The sequence below is a fragment of the Podarcis liolepis genome (assembly GCF_965112155.1).
Source record: "Podarcis liolepis genome assembly, chromosome: 5".
NCBI lineage: Eukaryota > Metazoa > Chordata > Lepidosauria > Squamata > Lacertidae > Podarcis > Podarcis liolepis.
The window spans coordinates 64,754,468-64,773,160 of NC_139556.1; the positions used below are offsets into that span (position 1 = coordinate 64,754,468).

Sequence of the window (18,693 nt, forward strand, 5' to 3'; positions counted from 1 at the left end):
AAGTAGAATTCACTTAGTAAGATGCTTCAGATCTCCATCTTCATTTTGACTATTAGTTTTAGCTACATCTCTGCTAAAGTGATTTTTGCTTTGCATTAATGAAACTGTCATCACCTTGCAGTGCTCTTTAGGGAATCCTCTCCCATGTTGCCTCCTGTTAGTTTGAATAAATTATTGGTAGTCCCCTCCCCTCCCCATAGTTCCCTAAAACAATATTTTCAGATCTTATTGCATAAGAAAATGCTGAATTTGTAACCTGTTTTTCAGTGCCAAAGGCAATATAAGACTTAAAATGACAACAAAATAGGGCTAAATTACATATATCAACCTATTTACCAGGAGAACCAGTAGGCTAAAATAAGACTCAGCATGACTTTTAGGATTAAGATAAAAATAAGAAATGAAGCCTCAGATTTAGCAACCTGGAGGCTTTCTTGTTAAAAATGTTTTTAATGGATTTGTCTCTGGTGTCTCAGTACTATAGTAATTTTAACCTTAGAGTGCAATCTAAGAGAGCATCACAACAGCCTTATGATATACTAGAGGTCTCCCTGTGATGGCAGCAAGGAGAGGACAAAAAGGGATAATTCTGGAGGCAAGTTGATCCTTCACTGGACATGTCCCTGGACATGGGAAGAGTACACCAGCTGTGGGGCTGTTGTACCCATTTCCTCTTCCATGGGAACCAACCAGAGGAATTTTTTCGTTTAGAATAAACATGAGTAAGGGAAGGAGACTTGATAGAGGTGTATAAAATTATGCATGGATAGAGAAGTTCTTCTCCCTCTCTCATAATACTAGAACCCGAGGTCATCCAGTGAAGCTGAATGTTGGAAGATTCAGGACAGACAAAAGGAGGTACAGCACTTAATTAAACTGTGGAATTCACCATTACAAGAAACAGCAATGGCCACTATTGTGGACAGCCTTGAAAAAGATTGGGCAAATTCACAAAGGATAAGGCTATCAGTTGCCACTCATGATAGCTACGTACTACCGCAGTATCAGAGGCAAGATTTCTTTGAACACCAGTTGCTGGGGGGTCATGAGTGGGAGAGGGTTATTGTACTGCTTGTGGGCTTCACATAAGCATCTGGTTGGCCACTGTGAGAATAGGATTCTGGACTAGGTGGACCTCTGGTTTGATCTACCAAGGCTGTTCTTTATGTATCTTTAGGAATGGACTTGGCCTTCTTCTCATCCTTGTTTGTAATACCCTGCTCATTAGATCAAGTGCTTGCAGCCTTTGAATAAAATCAAACCCATTAATGTTTTATGGATTTGCAGGCCGCATCGCTGCATTAGCAGCTGCCAGTCTTACTCGACCTTCAGCTCTGAGAACCTCTCTGTGTCTGATGGAGAGGAAGGGAATACCAGCGACCATTCCAACAGCCCAGACGAGCTGGTCAACAGGCGTAAAGATCAACGGGCTGAGAAGCTGGATGAGATGTTGTCACAGACTCCAGAAATCCCCATTGAGATATCTACCCAGTCTGATGGCCTTTCAGATAAGGAGAGTGCTGTACGCAGGGTGAAAACACAGATGTCACTTGGCAAGTTATGTCCAGAGGAACGTGGCTATGAGGTCAGTAACACTCTCTTCATTCCTTGAGGTTAAAATATTAATTAGATGCTTGGAAACTAGGGCTGTTGAATAAATAAATTGCAAGGTTTCCAACTGGAGTTCTGCTAGCCTTTGCTTTCACTATCAGTTTTTTCTTACATCATTCTATTTTTATTTGATGTCCCATTGTTTTACTTCTCCCCAGTGTTTTAGTTCATTGAGAAGACAGGAAGCCTTTTCAGGGTTCAGCTGTGCCAGTTCCCTCAAGTGCCAACTTGACAAATAGCTTTATTTACTCCACACTAATGAAAGATTAAAACCAAAGTTAATCTGTGTGGGATTGTATATTTGCATGCTTTCCCATGGGTTTAAAAGAATTTTTACAGAAACGAAACTAGTACATCAAGCTTTTGGGGCAAACTCGCTTTAAAAATGCAATTTTAAGCTATTTTTATGCAAAAACGGCACTGCCGACATGGGCTACCATACGTTCCAATTTTCATGGACATTTTCCCGATTTCCGCCCAGACACTGCTGCCAACTGCAGTATTCTGGATATGTCTGGGAAAATCCGTACATATGGCAACCCTTGTATATAAGGACATGGCCAGAATCACGTCAGGATTTTGTGGCTCAGTAATCTATTGCATGCATCTGATTCCCAGAAAACTAAAGGCTGAGCTACACATTCAGGTGTGCTTTCGCTTTTTTTTGAGATGGACCAGGGACGATTCTGTCTGCAGATAAATGCCAATAAATGATTTTAAAAGTTGTTCCCTTGGATTTGTGATGCAGAATCCTGGAGAGTTTGGAGAATCAGGTGGTGACTCTTCAGATGCAGAATGCTCTGATGCAACAGTGAGGACCAGTAAAGCCTGCAGCTCTGCAACTTGGTAAAGATGTATCTCCTCCCTCCTTCAGTCGTTTGATCAACTGGCATTTTGATTCCCCCAAGAATCCCCTCTTCATTCCTCTGAGAAGCTGCATCTCCACCCCATCATCCAGATGATCTGCAATAACTTGAATCTTTGGAGAAATGTTCTGATGAATTGGTTTCTCGGTGAGCATTTCAATCACGAATGGCAGGGATGTATTTTATTGAATAATTGAGCTATTGTATCATATTTTTGGCATTTTAACACTTTTTACTCTGAAGAGTGAACTGTATCCATAGACAAAATAATTGATTGCAGAAAGAAGTTCAGAAGACTAGCCTATGAAGGACAACAATCTTTTTGAGTCTTAGACAGCATGCATAAGGCTAGGATCTGATGCTCCTTTTGACATGGGACCAGGCCATGCGGCTCTGAAAGACCGGAAATGAAGGAAGTTAACTCAATGACTTGATCGCATCCAGTGAAGCAGTGGATCAGGTAAACTGTGAACAAATGCCATCAGTGTAACCAGCGTAACTTTTTCAATAGGAACTTGTTCACATTCCTGGAAAGGTGTATCTTGAGTCACTGCTCCCCTAGCATGTGAGAGTGGGAAGTAATTGTGTTTTTTAATTGGCATTTGGTTGGTTGTGACATCCTGCTGCTGTATTCTAGCCTCAGCCTCTCTCCAGCATTTTCCAGCATCACTATGCCACTGTGAGATCAGGAGACACAGCATGGAGTGGCTGTTGAATAGAGAGAAATTGAGATGCTGTTTTTCTAAGTTACCTTCCTCTCCATTCCAACCTGCCTTTTGTTTGCTTCCTTCAATGAAAAATGAATCGATCAAATTAGTGAAGATCAAGAACTCACAAGCCATGGAAAAGCACATTCTGTACATCCTGAGGACTATCCTGAAGGAAGAAACTGGAAATTTTCCTACTATAGATCGAACACAGTAAGGAAATATTGTACATGGATGAAGCCAAGGGAATAGTCTGGCCTGAACCAAACAAGTGGCCTCTGCTTGTTTTGTGGTGTGACTGGTGGAAAGTAACATTGAAATGTGATGATGAGTAGAGAATGCCCTTCATCTTGGGTCTGAGGGAGCCTAAGCCATATTTTCATATTGATGGATTTTGGATTGGAGAGGGTCCAAGACTATTGCCTTTCCTAATTGAATGGTTTCCCACTTTCCTTCTGCAATACCTCATTTTTCCTGAGCAACTTCCTGAGGTTTATAACCATGGCTCCTTTAACTGACATATCCAACGGAAGCAAAACAGAAACACTAAAATGTTCTATTTTGGTTTTATAGCCAAAGTTCTGCCAGTAATTTTGGCTGTGCCCTCAATTTGTTTCTAGTTAATTACATTCAGGGAAGAACGGTTCATTGTCTTGAGTGTAAAATTGTATCCTAGCAGTTTCCATATTTATAGTAGTGAGTAGCAGTTGCACCCCGCACTCTCCACCCCCAAAATGAAGGGCAAAGATGGGTTGCATGCTGTTTGTTTACATTTGATTTGATTTTTTTTAATTGTCTAGTGGCAAAATGAAGGGAAATTCTTTACTTATACAGAGAGCAGTATTGTATGAGTTAAATTATTCCATATTTTAAAATTATGTAGCTGGACTACATGAATCTTAAGTTATGTCATTATTTATTTTAATTTCTATAGATTAAAGGCAGGGTTTATTGTAGCACAACATATTGGTGGTCCCTGTTCAGTTGCTTCATGGCTACTTATCCCAGGAGGAGGAGCCAAGGTGTTTTCTTAATGTTGTGACCTAATAATGTGTTATAGGCCATGCTTATCTTGCTGGCTGCAGCAGCCTACTGACACTAGGACGGGGAGTAGGCCCGTACAAGCAAATTAAAGCAGTCCTGAGCTGCATGTGCATGGAGTGTGACATGGTTAGGATGCAGAGCTAAGACCTCTTGGCATGCTTTAGCCTCCCAACTGCAGTCCCAAACATTGTGATATATCGGAATGAAACAACAACAAAAAAGCAAATAAGCCCTGTTCACTTGAAATTGAACAAGAATTCCTTAAGCTTAATATGCTTACACTAAACTGATCTGAGCTGTGCCCACTCTGAAGGAAATTCTGTCTGGTCACTTGTACTCCTTGGCAAGCTTAAGGGTGAGTTACCTTTATTGGGGGACACCCACAGATGCTGTTTATTGCACACTTCAATAAATACCATTCCATTGGTGTATGGACCAAGCTGTTGGGGAAGCAGCACATTATTGCACCTGTCAAGTCCACCACAGACACCTAGCTTGGTGCTTCTTCTGGGAAGCAAGTCTTTCTTGGCATGATCCAAACTATCAGTACAACTACCTTGCAGCCTTTGTTTCTCCTTTGAGTTTCACCACATTCTTCCTGGCCCCTGTGGACAATTACTTTGCTTTGCTTTTACTCTTCTCCTTTCTTTGGCAATCACTCATAGCCGAGTTAAGATTGTCTTCCATGAATATGGTCTTAACTGTGTGTCCGTAGTGTGCTATTACTAACACTCTCATGTTTATGGGTACCTTTGAGTACTGTTGTTTGGATGATCTCTGAATTGGAAACTGTCTGCTTTACTAATGGAATCAGACAATTTGGCAATAAAGACACTCTTTCTCCCCTCCCAGCTCAGCCCAGCATAAAGACTCCAGTTTAACAGCTGGTAGCTCACTTTATAGCCCAGTTAGCTGACTATGCTCTTGAAAAGTTCATTTTTCGCAATAAGACAAAGTGGGGGATGGTGTCAAGAATGACAAGTAGCTGCATGATGCTTTTCCCATATGAAGCACTTGGTATTGTTAGCCCACTGTGGTCTTCATCTCTTTTCTAGGGCAAGAAGCATTAGTTTGAAATGCCTCAGATATATAATGTAGAACTGTGTCAGCTTTAAAGCATAACTTCTCAGGGTCTTGGGCAAAGGAAAGTCCTGTGATCTTTTAATTAGAGGTATTGAGCCTGGAGTCTTAGGCATTCAACGTATGTGCTCTCGCATTGAAGAACAACCTCTCCCCAGAGTCTTTAACATTAGTGAAAATGTGTCTGATTTAATGGCCTCTTGTGTCTGTTATTGGTTGTTTCTTTTGGTATTTGCACACAGCCTGCATCTGTAGATGTCATCCTGCAGTTATAGTATGTTGAAGGAATATGTAAAGGTTTAAGGAAAATTCATTCAAAGGACATGCTCTCTCCTCATAAATGTGTGTGTCCTGTGCTTTCCTTTCCATTTTAAAAAATCCAGTTTTGCTTTGATCCCCAAAGAGCTGTTGAAATAAAGGGGCATTAATTTAAGGCAGCTAGTAAATTGGTGGTTATGAAAATCAGGTGTTAACAACTAGCAACTTGTGCTTTGGTGTGTCTAATATTTAATTGTAGAATATTCAAAACTGGTATTTGTGAATTGTGCCATTGAGAGAATTCTTCCAGAGCCATTTCCTCTTTCTTCAATTAAGTTGAACAGGTTTTGCTCAACTGAAAGTCATTTTTAAAAGAGCTGAAAATGTAATCAGAAATAAGATTAATCATCTCATATTTTCCCCATGCCTTTTGTTATCAGCTCTCAACTTTTGGGTACTCTTAAATGCACAAATATTTTTTGTAAATTTAGACAATTCTAGCAAATTTCAGGACTGTGGAGAGATCCAAGAGAGGGGAAAATCAAGCTAGGCCACCCAAGTTTTCTAAGTTAGAGAGCTGTGATATTGTTTATATAGTTAACTGAGGGCTGGGCTATATGTTATGACCACCAGGATAATGGCTGAAAATACCAGACTAGTGCTGAGTTTCTCCCTAGTGTTGCAATGTCTAGGGGCACTCATCACATGATACAGCATCATCATATTGTGAGTTTCCTAGTCCACACTCCACGTAATTGCCACTGCTGGGAACAGAGCATCTCATGTGATAATGCTGTTTCATGCAGGGAGGGGCCGAATTTGCCCCAGTGACGCCATAGCATGTAGCCTGGCCCTAAGCAGAGACATGGTGTTGTACTATTGTATTACAAAAATGCTGTAAATGTTGTGCCTCAAAAAGATAGACTTACTAACCCTAGAATATGGATGGTGAACTGTGCTCCAAAATTATATTGGTTTAACAGAGGTGAGATTTTAAATGGTTGATGTTCTCTTAGAGTATGCAGGTTATGTTTTTAAGTCTCTCTCTTAAATGTGAGGGCTAAGTCCTTTTTAATGTGGAAACAGACTCTCAGGTATTTGTGTGACTTTGGGCTCTAAAAAGCCTGCTTTGTTCTGTAGGTCTAATAAAAGGTACTGACTATATACCTATTTTCTTCTCTGGGAACAACACTCCAAAGCATTAAATATTAACAGACACAGGCAAAACTATAGTAGCTGGAAATACTAGTACAGAGAAACACACACTTTAATTGTCCTTTTCCCTAGAAAGCAGTGTCAAGTTTACTGGCAGAAAGGGGTAGGTAGCCACCATGCTTCTTCCACACATTACGTTGCTTTTGTGTTCAAGGAGCAAGCAGCACAAGAAATGCTTTCTTGGCACCAACGAAACAGTGCATTTTTGTTGTAGGGTAGGAAAGTAGTTCAGTCTTTGTGCAAACACTCTGTTAGCATCTTAGGGGTGTCAGTGGAATGGATGGCCTTGTGCTGCAGAGTCTCGATTTAGTTCTTAGAACAAAGTTCCCTTTAACTGAAAGCCATAAACCCAACAAATCATGTCATCCAGATTATGAGACAGTATTGCCATGTGTGCAATCCTCAGTGATTAACCTTTTGGCTGTGTTTTTACTATTCTGTGCCAATGGCATTACAACATTATATCTGCCTGATTAAGGGTTTGCTAATAATGGAATAGCAATCTGCAGTATGTGTACAATAAGCAATGCAAACCAGAGAGAACTCAAGGCAAGTTGCTTAATGAGGTTTTAGTCACAACTCATAATGCATTCTTAACTACTGGGTGCATCTATGGCACAATCAGTGTGGTGGCTAATGGGAGTTAATGGTTTTACATGTCATTTGAAACAATCATTTCATATGCTGTTTTTTTTCTCCCTACTCTATGGCTTCCTGAAGCAAACTTGATTTTTTTTGTTTTGTATTGAACAGTGTATAACAATTGGGAACAAGACTGACTATCAAAAACAGATGCATGGAATAAAAAGCCAGTGTACCTCAAGTGCTTATAGGCTCTTATGTCGTGTGCGACTGTAGCTGTGTGTATTACACCCAAAAGTGGATGCTTTGGTAAATTGCCCACACACCACTGGATGCAGTTCTGTATTTCCAAAGACTGTTCTCTCTTCAGGACCTTGTGGAAAATAGGAAATGGGAAGCTGCCTTATACTGAGTCAGACAATTGGTCTATTTAGTGCACCTGAGACCTTTTGGCATCCAAAGCAGATGGTCTACCACTGAGCTACAGCTCTTTCCACAATATAACTTGTATGATTGCTAATTATATACCGAAAGGTATATGTCAATAGTGCCAGCAGAATAATGAAAATGACTTCATAGAGCATACATAGTGAAAGTCCACATTATCCTCCTACATTAAAAGCTAGGGAGTTCAATGAATAATGTGTATTCTCTTGTACAGTGGTGCCCCGCAAGACGAATGCCTCGCAAGACGAAAAACTCACTAGACGAAAGGGTTTTTCGGTTTTGCGTTGCTTCGCTAGACAAATTTCCCTATGGGCTTGCTTTGCAAGACGAAAACGTCTTGCGCTTTTTTTTTTAAAGCCGCTTGAAGAGGCGCAGTTGCGACGGACCGTGCTTCGCAAGACGAAAAACATCGCAAGACGAAAAGACTCGCGGAACGAATTCTTTTCGTCTTGCGAGGCACCACTGTATTATTTTCCGATTGGTGACACTTTAAATGGGTTTTTCCTGAAATACAATCATTTGGGAGTATGCTGTCACTTGCCCCTTCAGTTACCTGCTTTTTTCCTCTAGCAACAGATGAGCGTGTTTCCGTGGCAAACAACATGATCTTACAGTCAACACTTTCAGCACAATTCTGTTGATTTCAGCAGGTTGTAGTCCTAAGTATGCACAGGATTGCAGTCTTAGTTTCTCAATACTTGCCGTTTTTCCCAGATAATCAGATTAGTGCACAATGGGGGCTGTGCCATGTTCTATGTGAAGGGAACCTTTCCTTAGCACACAGAAACAGTGGGAAATCTCGGCAAGATTAGGATATAACTTCAAATTGCTTTTGTGGAGGCCAAGTACAAGGTATTCTGGAATCTAGGACTGCTGGAGAACATAGGCTAGGTGCAAATGAGTTAAAACAGCTACCTTGCGGCTTCTTGCTGAAAGGGGAAGCTAAGCTACTGAGTGGAAGCAGAACTTTCCCCCAGTTAGTTTGTCTGTAAATTGGAAAGGAGGAGCTCTTAAATGCACAGTGCTTAGATGTCACTCTTGTAAAGCAGCTAAACATATACCGTGTTCCTTTTATACAAACAACACCTTACACCACTGTTTTCACCAACATTTATCTGATAATACAGTTTCCATGTAAACACACACAAAGGAGGTAAGGCACTTGATTAAGACATATTTTTTTGCACAGACTAATTGAAGTCAGACATTTTTCTTTTGCCCTTGTCTCAGTTCCAAATTGCTACAATTGTTACATCAGTGTTTGTTATGATCTCTCTAGCATATAGCACACACGTGGAGTCTGCTAATACCATCCTGAGAAGCTTGTCATTAATGTTGACAAGTTTAGCATAATACCGTTACTTTAGTGGAGGATAGCAAAGTGTTTAACAAAGCCACCTCTTCCAGCACAGATATGGTAGATTAATAATTTTCACAAGAAACCTAACGATCCATGCAGGAGTTCCTGAAACGTTAGCCTAGTACTTACACTTGAGGTGGTCAGATTGTCACATCAAACAGCAAATAAGGGTTCTAGGTTAGCTGCCTTACCAACACCTAGTGTTCTATATGAAGGGATTTTATTTGTTTTTGTATAGAACATAAAAGGACGCATCTTCACCTGCACTCTGAAGTAGTGGTTTTGCCCAGTTAAAACTTCACAGTTGACCCTCGGGGTTCCTTCCAATTCTAAAACTTCAGTGAGAATTAGACCCTTGTCAAAAAGGTAACTCGATGAAAGATTTTTGTAATAGTGGCTGTTGGCCACTACCAAATACTTTCTAAGGGGGTGGGGTGCAGAATACTGAGATGAAGTGATAGGGCTTCGTCTCTGGGTTGATTGTATACTCTTAAGAAGCAAAGGAAAAAGGATGACCTCACTCATAAATAAGTTTTCTCACCCCTTAAGCAGTGGATTATCTAATGGACTAGCGACACAACCATGTCCATTATTCAATGAAGACAAAATACAGCATAAGCAGAGAATGTGGTTTTCCAGGAGGCACAGAAAAAAGTGATAGGGGGGTTAAAATAGACACAAAACCTGAACAAAGAGATATCCCGGAGCCATTTTACATAGTACACTCTCCTGGGGAATTGCAACAAAGTGGAAGATACTCATTTCATCAGCAGTCAGTACATGATTGTAGGAGTACTTTACGCCTCGGTAGCTCCCCACAAAGGCAGATGTAGAAGTGGCATCTCTCATCTCCCTACCCATCCTTAACTAGATCTCTTAGATTTGTGAAAGCAACAGCACTGACATAATTCTACTAAACCTGTTCTACCTTTACAGTAAGTACAGTTGCTGCTGCCAGAGTAACCAAGGTACTGAGGCTTTGAGAACAAAGCCAGTATGTGGACTTCATTACCACCACTTCTCCAGCCTACAAGGAAAGGAAACCAATAAATCAGTCCTTCAAGCCTCAATAGTTCCCATAGCCTACATTAACCTAGTTTTCTTCTTTGGGATTCCCAAGCAGGCAGAGGGAGGAAAAATCACTCAAGATGGGTTCCCTCAATAGAGAAGATAATAGGATTCAGTTGTTGGTGCTGGTATTTCAGCCAGTCAAGCGTGTGTCCCATAGAATGCACTGCGATTGCCAACAGTAAGGGGTGCTTTGTATGTGATCTTTTCCTGAATTTGCTGTCATGTAGGAGGCAACCTCAAATTTCTAGGCAGGTATAATCATTTACAACCTCTACGTCAGTGGTAGCAAAACCACATGACATAAAACTGTTCCAGTGACAGCATTCTTGTTACAGAACACATTGGAACAGTTGCGAGCACCTTTTAAAAATGAGTTTTGCAAGTCTAATTATTAAAAAACACACACACTAAGAGCAGAAATTGTTTTCTGTCTATGTGTTACTGAAAGGAGATGCCCAAGCCTGCACCAGGGATTTTAAAGTTCAGTAAAAACAAATTGGGCTGGTGGGGGGGGGGGAATTGCACCTTTCCCATAAATAGACTTCTATAATATCTGGTCCTAACCCAGCCCATTCAGCTACTCTTTCTCCCATTGAGGAAATGGGCACTCTGGTTGTTTTTGTCCAAGTTGAGATGCTTCTGACTGAATTTCTTAATGAAGGTCCCAGGAATTAATGCCACCATGGCTATAGCCAACATCCTGAACAGAGTACTCCAGGAGAAAATAGCATCAAGGGAGGTGATCTGTGAAAGGATTGAACCAGTCTGGACGCAGATGAAGTTATACGGGATGAGTCCTGCAGAAGTAAGAGCATACTCATATAAGCAAAACTTTCACATTTTTCAGACTTGCCTTGGACCTGTGAATAAGGTAAGAGCTTGAATGTGCAAATGCTAAGGAGAACACATTTGGGAATGTATAAGGAAAAAATACGTACACAAAACTAAGAAGGGTCAGCAGAGAAAGTACTTAGGATTTGGACTAAGCATCTTGAAGAATATTCTCCACTGCTCAAGAAGGATGGGAAATGTTTCTTGCTTGCACAGTTAAAGGGTATTTGTCATCTCCCCCCAACAAGAGCCTGCACTACACAAAATATTGTCTTAAGCTACTCTATGAGAAGCACGTTTTTCAGTATGTACCTTACAGAGAACTGGTGTACTTTAATGTTACCTTAGGGACATAATCAATTTTCACATTAAGGGAGCGTGTGTTTAAGGAGGATTATAAACTCTACCAGTTTTTCCTAGTGCCCCCTGAGACAAGATAGAAAAGCCCATAAAAATAATAAGTATTTTTCTCTCTACAAATCAAAATCAAATAACTTTTTTTTTTTTTGCACTATGGTTTGTAATGCTCAACAGACATTAGTTAAAATGCCATTCAAGGAGCTCCCAGACAAATGGGCATACCTCCAATTATAATCACATTTCATTTTCCACTATTGCCAGAAAATAGTCCATCAAATTGGAACACCCACACAATAAAGGTAAGCTAGAAGTGGTAGGGAATGAGCAAGCATGCACCGCCAGTTCAAATGGAAAAGAGGGAGGAGAAGAGTATATTAGGTAGTACTAAGACAAATTGAGTGCTTTTAATCTTACCTATGAATACAGAGAAGAAGAACTGAGTAACAGGGATGTTCAGGATTGGAGATGTGAGATTCAGAAACCAGTTTGGAGTCATGGGAAACAGCCTCAGAAACAACAAGAAAAAAAATAAGGAATTTCTGTTCTCTTCCACCTGCCATAGACAAAAAAGAAACAAGATCTGGTCAAACTGTGTGTGTGTGTACACACACACATACATACACAAATTTTGTAATACAAATATTAGCTTGTATTCAAGGCACTCAAGGAGCTGGTATTACTACCAATAAACCTGGTTTGATGAATAAATTATATAACCATTCTATACTAGCATAATAAAAAGGGTAGAGAATAAGTAGGGGTTGTCAACCTGGTCCCTACCGCCCGCTAGTGGGTGTTTCAGGATTCTAGGCGGGCGGTAGGGGGTTCTATGGCACAAGCTGAATCCTCCTCCCATTGAGCACTGGTGGGCGGTAAGGAAATTTTACCATCAAGCAAGATGCATTAGTGGGTGGTAGGTAAAAAAAGGTTGACTACCCCTGGTCTAGACTAGAGGGTTGCTGCAAACCCCTTTTTGTTTCAGTAGTTAGGCCTACATAGGTAGCATGAATGTAGCCTTGGAATCCCCTTCTATATGCAATTATGATATTGCAAGAGCTATAAATTATACATTTCACTAGAATAGTTTTCTGTTAATTCCAGCTATTGTATTGTAACATACTGGCTGCAGATTCTTGACAGCTAGACTTGATAATGAATAGCTCAGTTGGTTAGAGCATGCTGCTGATAAAGTCAAGGTTGCAGGTTCAATCCCCATATGGGACAGCTGCATATTCTTGCATTGCAGGGGGTTGGACTAGATGATCCTCAGGGTCCCTTCCAACTCTATGATAATGCACTACCCAGTCACAAAGCACTGACTAAAATATTATAGGTGATTGGGACTTACCTTCCTTTGAAGCATGGCTACCTTATCGGGAAAATAGTAGGTGACAAATTTTTTCCCAAACACATTGGACAGCCCATAGCAGCAAGTGGCACCCACAGAAGTCAAGGCAGAACACAACAGGAGTCCCATCCATGGTCCAAAGAGAGCCCCAGCAAGGATGTTCTGTTAGAGCAAAACTAGACAGTGATCCAGTCCATAATAAACTGTGGGGAAAGCATGAAGGACTATATGAACCATAGAAACAAGAGCAGCTCTGTTAGATCAGACCAATGGTCTGTGTAGTCCGGCACTCTGTTTCTAGCCAGGAAGTCCACAGAGCAACTGGAAGCTAGATATACAGTAGGTGGAGGTGCTACTTAGCTTTCTTAACTAAAACCCATATGTAGACCTGCCCATCAAGAACTATCAATTAGACTATTGCAATGCAATACATGTGGGGTGACCAGACAGCTGCTGATGTGCTCAGGGGAAATCTACTTTTACACATAACATTTAATGTGGACATTAAAAACTCTTAACAACTTGTTGATTGCCTTTGCCAGTACAGGCCTAGCCAGTCTTTCATGAAGACCCTGCTGGCTGATCAGCAGGTTGTTACATGGTGACAATGCAGCACACATACTCTGGAATGCCTTCCCTCTGATTCATGAGGTGAAGACAATAATACACCTCTTAAAAACTTAGGTCTACACCCAAGCTACCCGGACTCTCTTAATTTTTTAGTCTGTAATATATTTGTATTCTCATTTTTATCTAGTTTTTAGGAAATTTTACTGATTGCTATTCTTGTATTTTTACTGTTTTTCTGCAAGCCTTTCATTAGAGATTTTTTATTATATCAAACTATATATTTTAAAATAAATAACAGATTCATGTCTATCCCTTTAAAAGCCACCTAAGTTTCTGGCCATCAACTCATGTTGCAGAGAACTCCATAAAATAATCATATACTGAAAAAATGATTTTTCTTAGTCATTAGTTGATTCAGAATTCTAGCATTGATTTATGTATTTTATTGACTATATTTATATAAGGCTATCCAATAGCATTGTTTTCTTGGTGACTTGCAGATAAAATTTTAAAATACAATTAAAAGTGCACAATCATAAAATAGGTTAGCATCATAAAAAATCTGGTGGGGATAAAGCTATGACCATCAATAGATAACTTTGTAAACACATGGTGCACATTTATTGGATTCTTGAAGTCAAAATATCAGAATTAAGGAAATTGACACCCTATGATTATAATTTTTTTGTTTTCTGCCTCCTCTTGCTAACTAATCCTTTTTTCACTGAAGTTGGTATTTGAACAATAAGCCAGAGAACGGTGGGACACTCATGGATGGTTACTGAGCTTAGTTTTAAAATCAGTTATTCACGAGGACAATCTCAGTTGTTGGAAAGTTTAGGCATTAATAATGCATGTTGAACTCTGACAATTTCTTCTGAAGAGCGTAGTAACACACTCAGTCAGGTTTCCTCAAACTTGGCCCTCCAGATGTTTTTGGCCTACCACTCCCATGATCCCTAGTTAGCAGGACCAGTGGTCAGGGATGATGGGAATTGTAGTCCCAAAACATCTGGAGGGCCGAGTTTGAGGAAGCCTGCTCTCAGTGAATTCTGCTGTGGGTAGTCTAAGGGAATTTCCACAAATATAGAATTCAACATGATTTGTATGTGAATGGAGTAGCTCAGGCCCTAGGAAGAGTGTAATCTAGCCTCTAGTTGACGGGTGGTGCTGTGGGTTAAACCACAGAGCCTAGGACTTGCTGATCAGAAGGTCGGTGGTTCGAATCCCCGCAATGGGGTGAGCTCCCGTTGCTCAGTCCCTGCTCCTGCCAACCTAGCAGTTTGAAAGCACCCCAAAAAGTGCAAGTAGATAGATAGGTACCGCTCTGTAAGGAAGGTAAACGGCGTTTCCGTGCGCTGCTCTGGTTCGCTAGAAGCAGCTTAGTCATGCTGGCCACATGACCCGGAAGCTGTACACTGGTTCCCTCGGCCAATAAAGCGAGATGAGCGCTGCAACCTCAGAGTTGGCCACAACTGGACCTAATGGTCAGGGGTCCCTTTAGCTTTTAAGTAGCATTCCAGGAGTTATTAGGCAAGTCTTCCAAAGGCACTGAAAGTGGGGGGAAGGACCAGATGGGTTTTCAGCAGCATGCTGCAAAGCCAAAATCTTGGAGCTTTGCAGGTATTATACATACCAGAAAACTGGAGCCAGGTATGGCGAAGCACTGTTTGTATAGGTAGGCACTGCAGAACAGTAGCAGCACATAAGTATGGTGTTCTCTATTGTAGTACCGTAGAAACTCTGCAAGCTTTTGCAGTTCCTCTAGGTCTGAAGGAAACTTTAGTGACCTGATAAATAAAGAGGATAATCAGTTCAGTTGTGAACATACGCTGCCAATGAAGGTGTTTTCATTCTATGGACAAACACGTGGAAATTATGAAATAAGGGGAATGAAGCAAGAAATACCATGTCATCTTAAATATTAACATATTTATTGCAACATGTGCTTTTGTAGGACAATTAAAAAAGTTAAGTATCCAAGTTGCAACAGCACTATGCTTTCTTGCAACACGTGCCTGATCATCTGGAATGTGGTAAGGGAACTGCCATGTCAGCTCTCAGGTTGCCCAACTTCTTTTGGAAACTACAAATTCTATTTCTGTACCACTTAAATCTACATAAGACTGTGAATATTATAAAATATCATTAGCCCCAATAGGATGGGAGAAGAGGGAAGAATTGGTCAGCAGGCGGTTACAGAATACTGTAGCCTATAGTACAGTGTTATGCCAACCAGGCAAGAACAACAAACCTATAGCTGGATATGCCTGAGATAGAATAATAGCATAAATCAGCACTCATCAGAACACATGCACACTATGAATGCAGTAAAATAACAATTCAACCACACAACTGTGTAGGCACAGGTGTGTGGGTGTGTGTTTACAGGAAGAGGGAACTAAGAATCAGGAAGCATCAGGAAACTGGGGGTTCAGTTTGTAAGAAAATGTACAAAGGAATGCCTTCCCCAAGAGAAGACAGGATACTAGGCAGAAACAGGCCCATTGTTTCCATCACTCAAAAAGAGTCATTTGGGCCAGTTTAAGACTCCACAAGGGACACTGGTCAGTGGGGTCAGTTCCTGTTGGCTTCTAGGTAAGCCTCTATACTACTGAAGGGATAGAGAATCAGATACATCCAGTCATCCATCCTCAGTCTTTCAGAGATAGGACAATGGAGTGCGTGTTGGAAACAAGCAGTGATAAACATATTGAAAGTATACTATCATTTAGTGTGCATGCTCATGCTGGTGGAAAATCAGGAGAGAGATAAGAAATTATAAAACTTAATAAATGTTGAGCTTTTTATCTGTATTTTAACTGAAGTCTGTCTATCTGCATGCTTCTAACATGAATACTAACGTATGGTTCCCCTTTGATAGTAATCACCTTGCTCCTTTTCTTCTTCCTTTGTTCTAAGAACTAAATCCTTGTCTGCAGGTCAGCCTAATAAACTTCTCTACCTCACAACTTTACTGCAATTCAAGAATCTAGTAGGCTGTAAACATACTTCAGGTCCATGCAATCAGCCATAGCTCTGGCATTAACAGTATGCCCTTCTCTTAAACTGTGACCACACAGTTATTCATGCCATTCGTTCATTCATTGCTTGGTTTCAACAAGAACTCAGCAATTAACTTTTCAAGCAGAAACAAGTGTCGTATCTTTACCTTGTGGCCTAATGCTAACACAGAGCATAAAGGTGCAACATTTCAGCAAAGCAAGGAAGGTGCTAGTTACTAAAACTTTGGACAATTAAGAAAGCAAGCCACATATTAAATTGTTAGTACAGTATACATTGGTGAGATTCATCAGAGGCAGCAATTCAAAGTTAGAATCCTTCTTAAATGAAATCTAACACAGAAGGAGAGTTATAATTTAGGCTGTATTTTTCCACAGTGCTCAGGATTTGTCAGTCTGTGAAATGCATCAGTTCTGCTTATCGCTAGTTTCTCATGAAAATTCAAACTGTAAAACAATCGTGTTCAGATTTCAACATATTTTACTGAAGCAAACAGTTGATTACATTTTTAAAAATACAGCCTTAATTACTACAAGATACTTGCTGAGTTAGGAATTGCAGAAAAGAATTGCAGTGAATTCTGGTACCTGTGGGGTATGGTGGGCTACTGCTTAGCTTTGATTTTGTGGCAAAGACAGGCCGCTGGTTTTACAACTGTTTAAAACTTAACAGCTATTCAAATTCCTGATATGTGTATAACCTAAAGTAAAAAGGAAATGAGGGAAAAATCAGTGATATTCTCTACAATGAGAAGCTGATCCCCTAAAAACTACTGACAGAGGTCAGTCATAAGGATCATTCAATTCTCACTAAGCTACAGTATATTCATTGTTCTGGAAAGACCCAAGCCTTTCTGCTTTAAGACCTCTACAACTCTTACTTTTAGATAGCAAGATGTTGCCTGAAGCAAGGCATCTGAAGTGTGGAGTGCTCTTTATTAAATGCTATTCTGTGGCTGAGCTTGCCACTGCAAGTTTATAGATGGATGAACAAGCAGCAAGAAGTCTTTTGAAATATGCACCAAGGCATGTATGATTGAAGAGTAGTACTGTATGTTACTGAATAAATTCTAACATGCTGTGATACCTTAGAGACTAACAGATTTATTGTGGGACAAGCATTCTTGAAACAGCATCAAAAACAAAACCGAAACACAACTTATGCTCAGTGGCGCTAGATTCTGAAGGATGTGTCACAACACACTACCATCTGAAGAGCCTCCAGTTACAACTATTAAGTCTAGAGTCCAAATGACCTTACGACTGCACCACTGCTTTTGTTACAATCAATCAATCTGTCAGCAATTTTGGAATAAGAGGATAGTGCCTTCCAAAGTCCACAAGTCATTACTTACAGCTGTGTACACATACCATACATTTAAAGCACAATTAAAGCACATCCCTCTTTCCCTGCCCCCCGCCCCACATTCGAAAAAGAAATAATCCTGGCAGCTGCAGTTTGTTAAGGGTGCTGGGATCTGCAGTACCATGAGGAGCAAACTACAGTTCCCAGGATTATTAGTGTGTGCGTGCTTCAAATGTATGGTGAAAGGGGGCACCAACTCCCTTCAGCTCAGCGGGTACCCGAGACCACTTGAACATCTCGAGGCTGTTTCATAACAACTTCCTACACACCTAAACTTAGTTCAGAGCATGCAGCAGCACATTTCCGAGCACCGCACACGCGAAGGGTAGCATCGGATTTCGGCGGCGGTGTATTTTTAGGCTCGCTGTCAATCACAGTCGCAGGCGCCCTCAGCAAAAACCCAGGACCTTCTGCTCTCGGGGCAAGTGAGTGCAAGTCAACAATCCCGAACAGAGAAGAAGCCGCTGAGGCATTAATGAAGCCGAGGCTCGCTTCTCCTCCCTGAGAAGAGCGCAGCATCCCAGCTCCACGAGCGGGGCCCCCGCCAAGCCACAACCGCCTCGAAGCCCCCGAGGAAGAGTCCCACTCACCCGCTCCCCGCGCGCGGCTCTCCGGGCAGCCGCACCGACAGCAAGTAAAGCGCCGCCGTGGCCGCCCCCAGGACCAGCAAGAACCCTCCGAGGGAGCGCATAGCGGAGCATTCACAACGGCCGCCGGGAGGAACGGAAAACGAGGAGGAACGGAAAGCGCCGCGCGGGGAACTCCGGGACCTGCCCCCGCGTGACGCGACGCCCCGTCCCTCACACGAACGGAAAAGGATGGACGTGGCGACGCACAGCCGGAACTTCCTGTGAAAATGGCCGCCCGCAACCCAGGCCTCTGAGTCTATGGAGCGGCGCTCTACCCCTTCGGCTCCGGGTTCCTGTTGGACTTCAACTCCCATCAGCCCCAGCC

At 41.4% G+C, this 18,693-nt stretch overlaps 2 protein-coding genes across 8 annotated transcripts in view; one reads left to right on the top strand and one right to left on the bottom strand.

Annotated features, from left to right (window-relative positions):
• MAP3K13 (mitogen-activated protein kinase kinase kinase 13) overlaps positions 1-7,604 on the top strand; it is a 44,454-nt gene extending 36,850 nt beyond the window's left edge. For 4 of the 7 annotated variants that reach the window (XM_083506376.1, XM_083506375.1, XM_083506373.1 and 1 more), the window contains 3 exons: positions 802-858; positions 1,288-1,585; positions 2,360-7,604. In XM_083506376.1, the coding sequence (XP_083362502.1) occupies positions 802-858; positions 1,288-1,585; positions 2,360-2,461 (457 nt within the window). In that variant the 3' untranslated portion in view covers positions 2,462-7,604. The remainder of the gene's footprint in view (positions 1-801; positions 859-1,287; positions 1,586-2,359) is intronic. The other 3 variants (XM_083506378.1, XM_083506379.1, XM_083506377.1) reach the window with 1 other exon arrangement.
• Positions 7,605-8,908: 1,304 nt separating this feature from the next.
• TMEM41A (transmembrane protein 41A) lies at positions 8,909-18,682 on the bottom strand (the record flags this gene model as incomplete). The annotated part of the gene is made up of 5 exons (XM_083506566.1): positions 8,909-11,038; positions 11,847-11,985; positions 12,781-12,942; positions 14,987-15,140; positions 18,330-18,682. 5 exons carry the CDS (start codon positions 18,680-18,682, stop codon positions 10,815-10,817), a joined length of 1,032 nt encoding a protein of 343 aa, XP_083362692.1. The 3' UTR covers positions 8,909-10,814.
• Between the last annotated feature and the right edge of the window lie 11 nt (positions 18,683-18,693).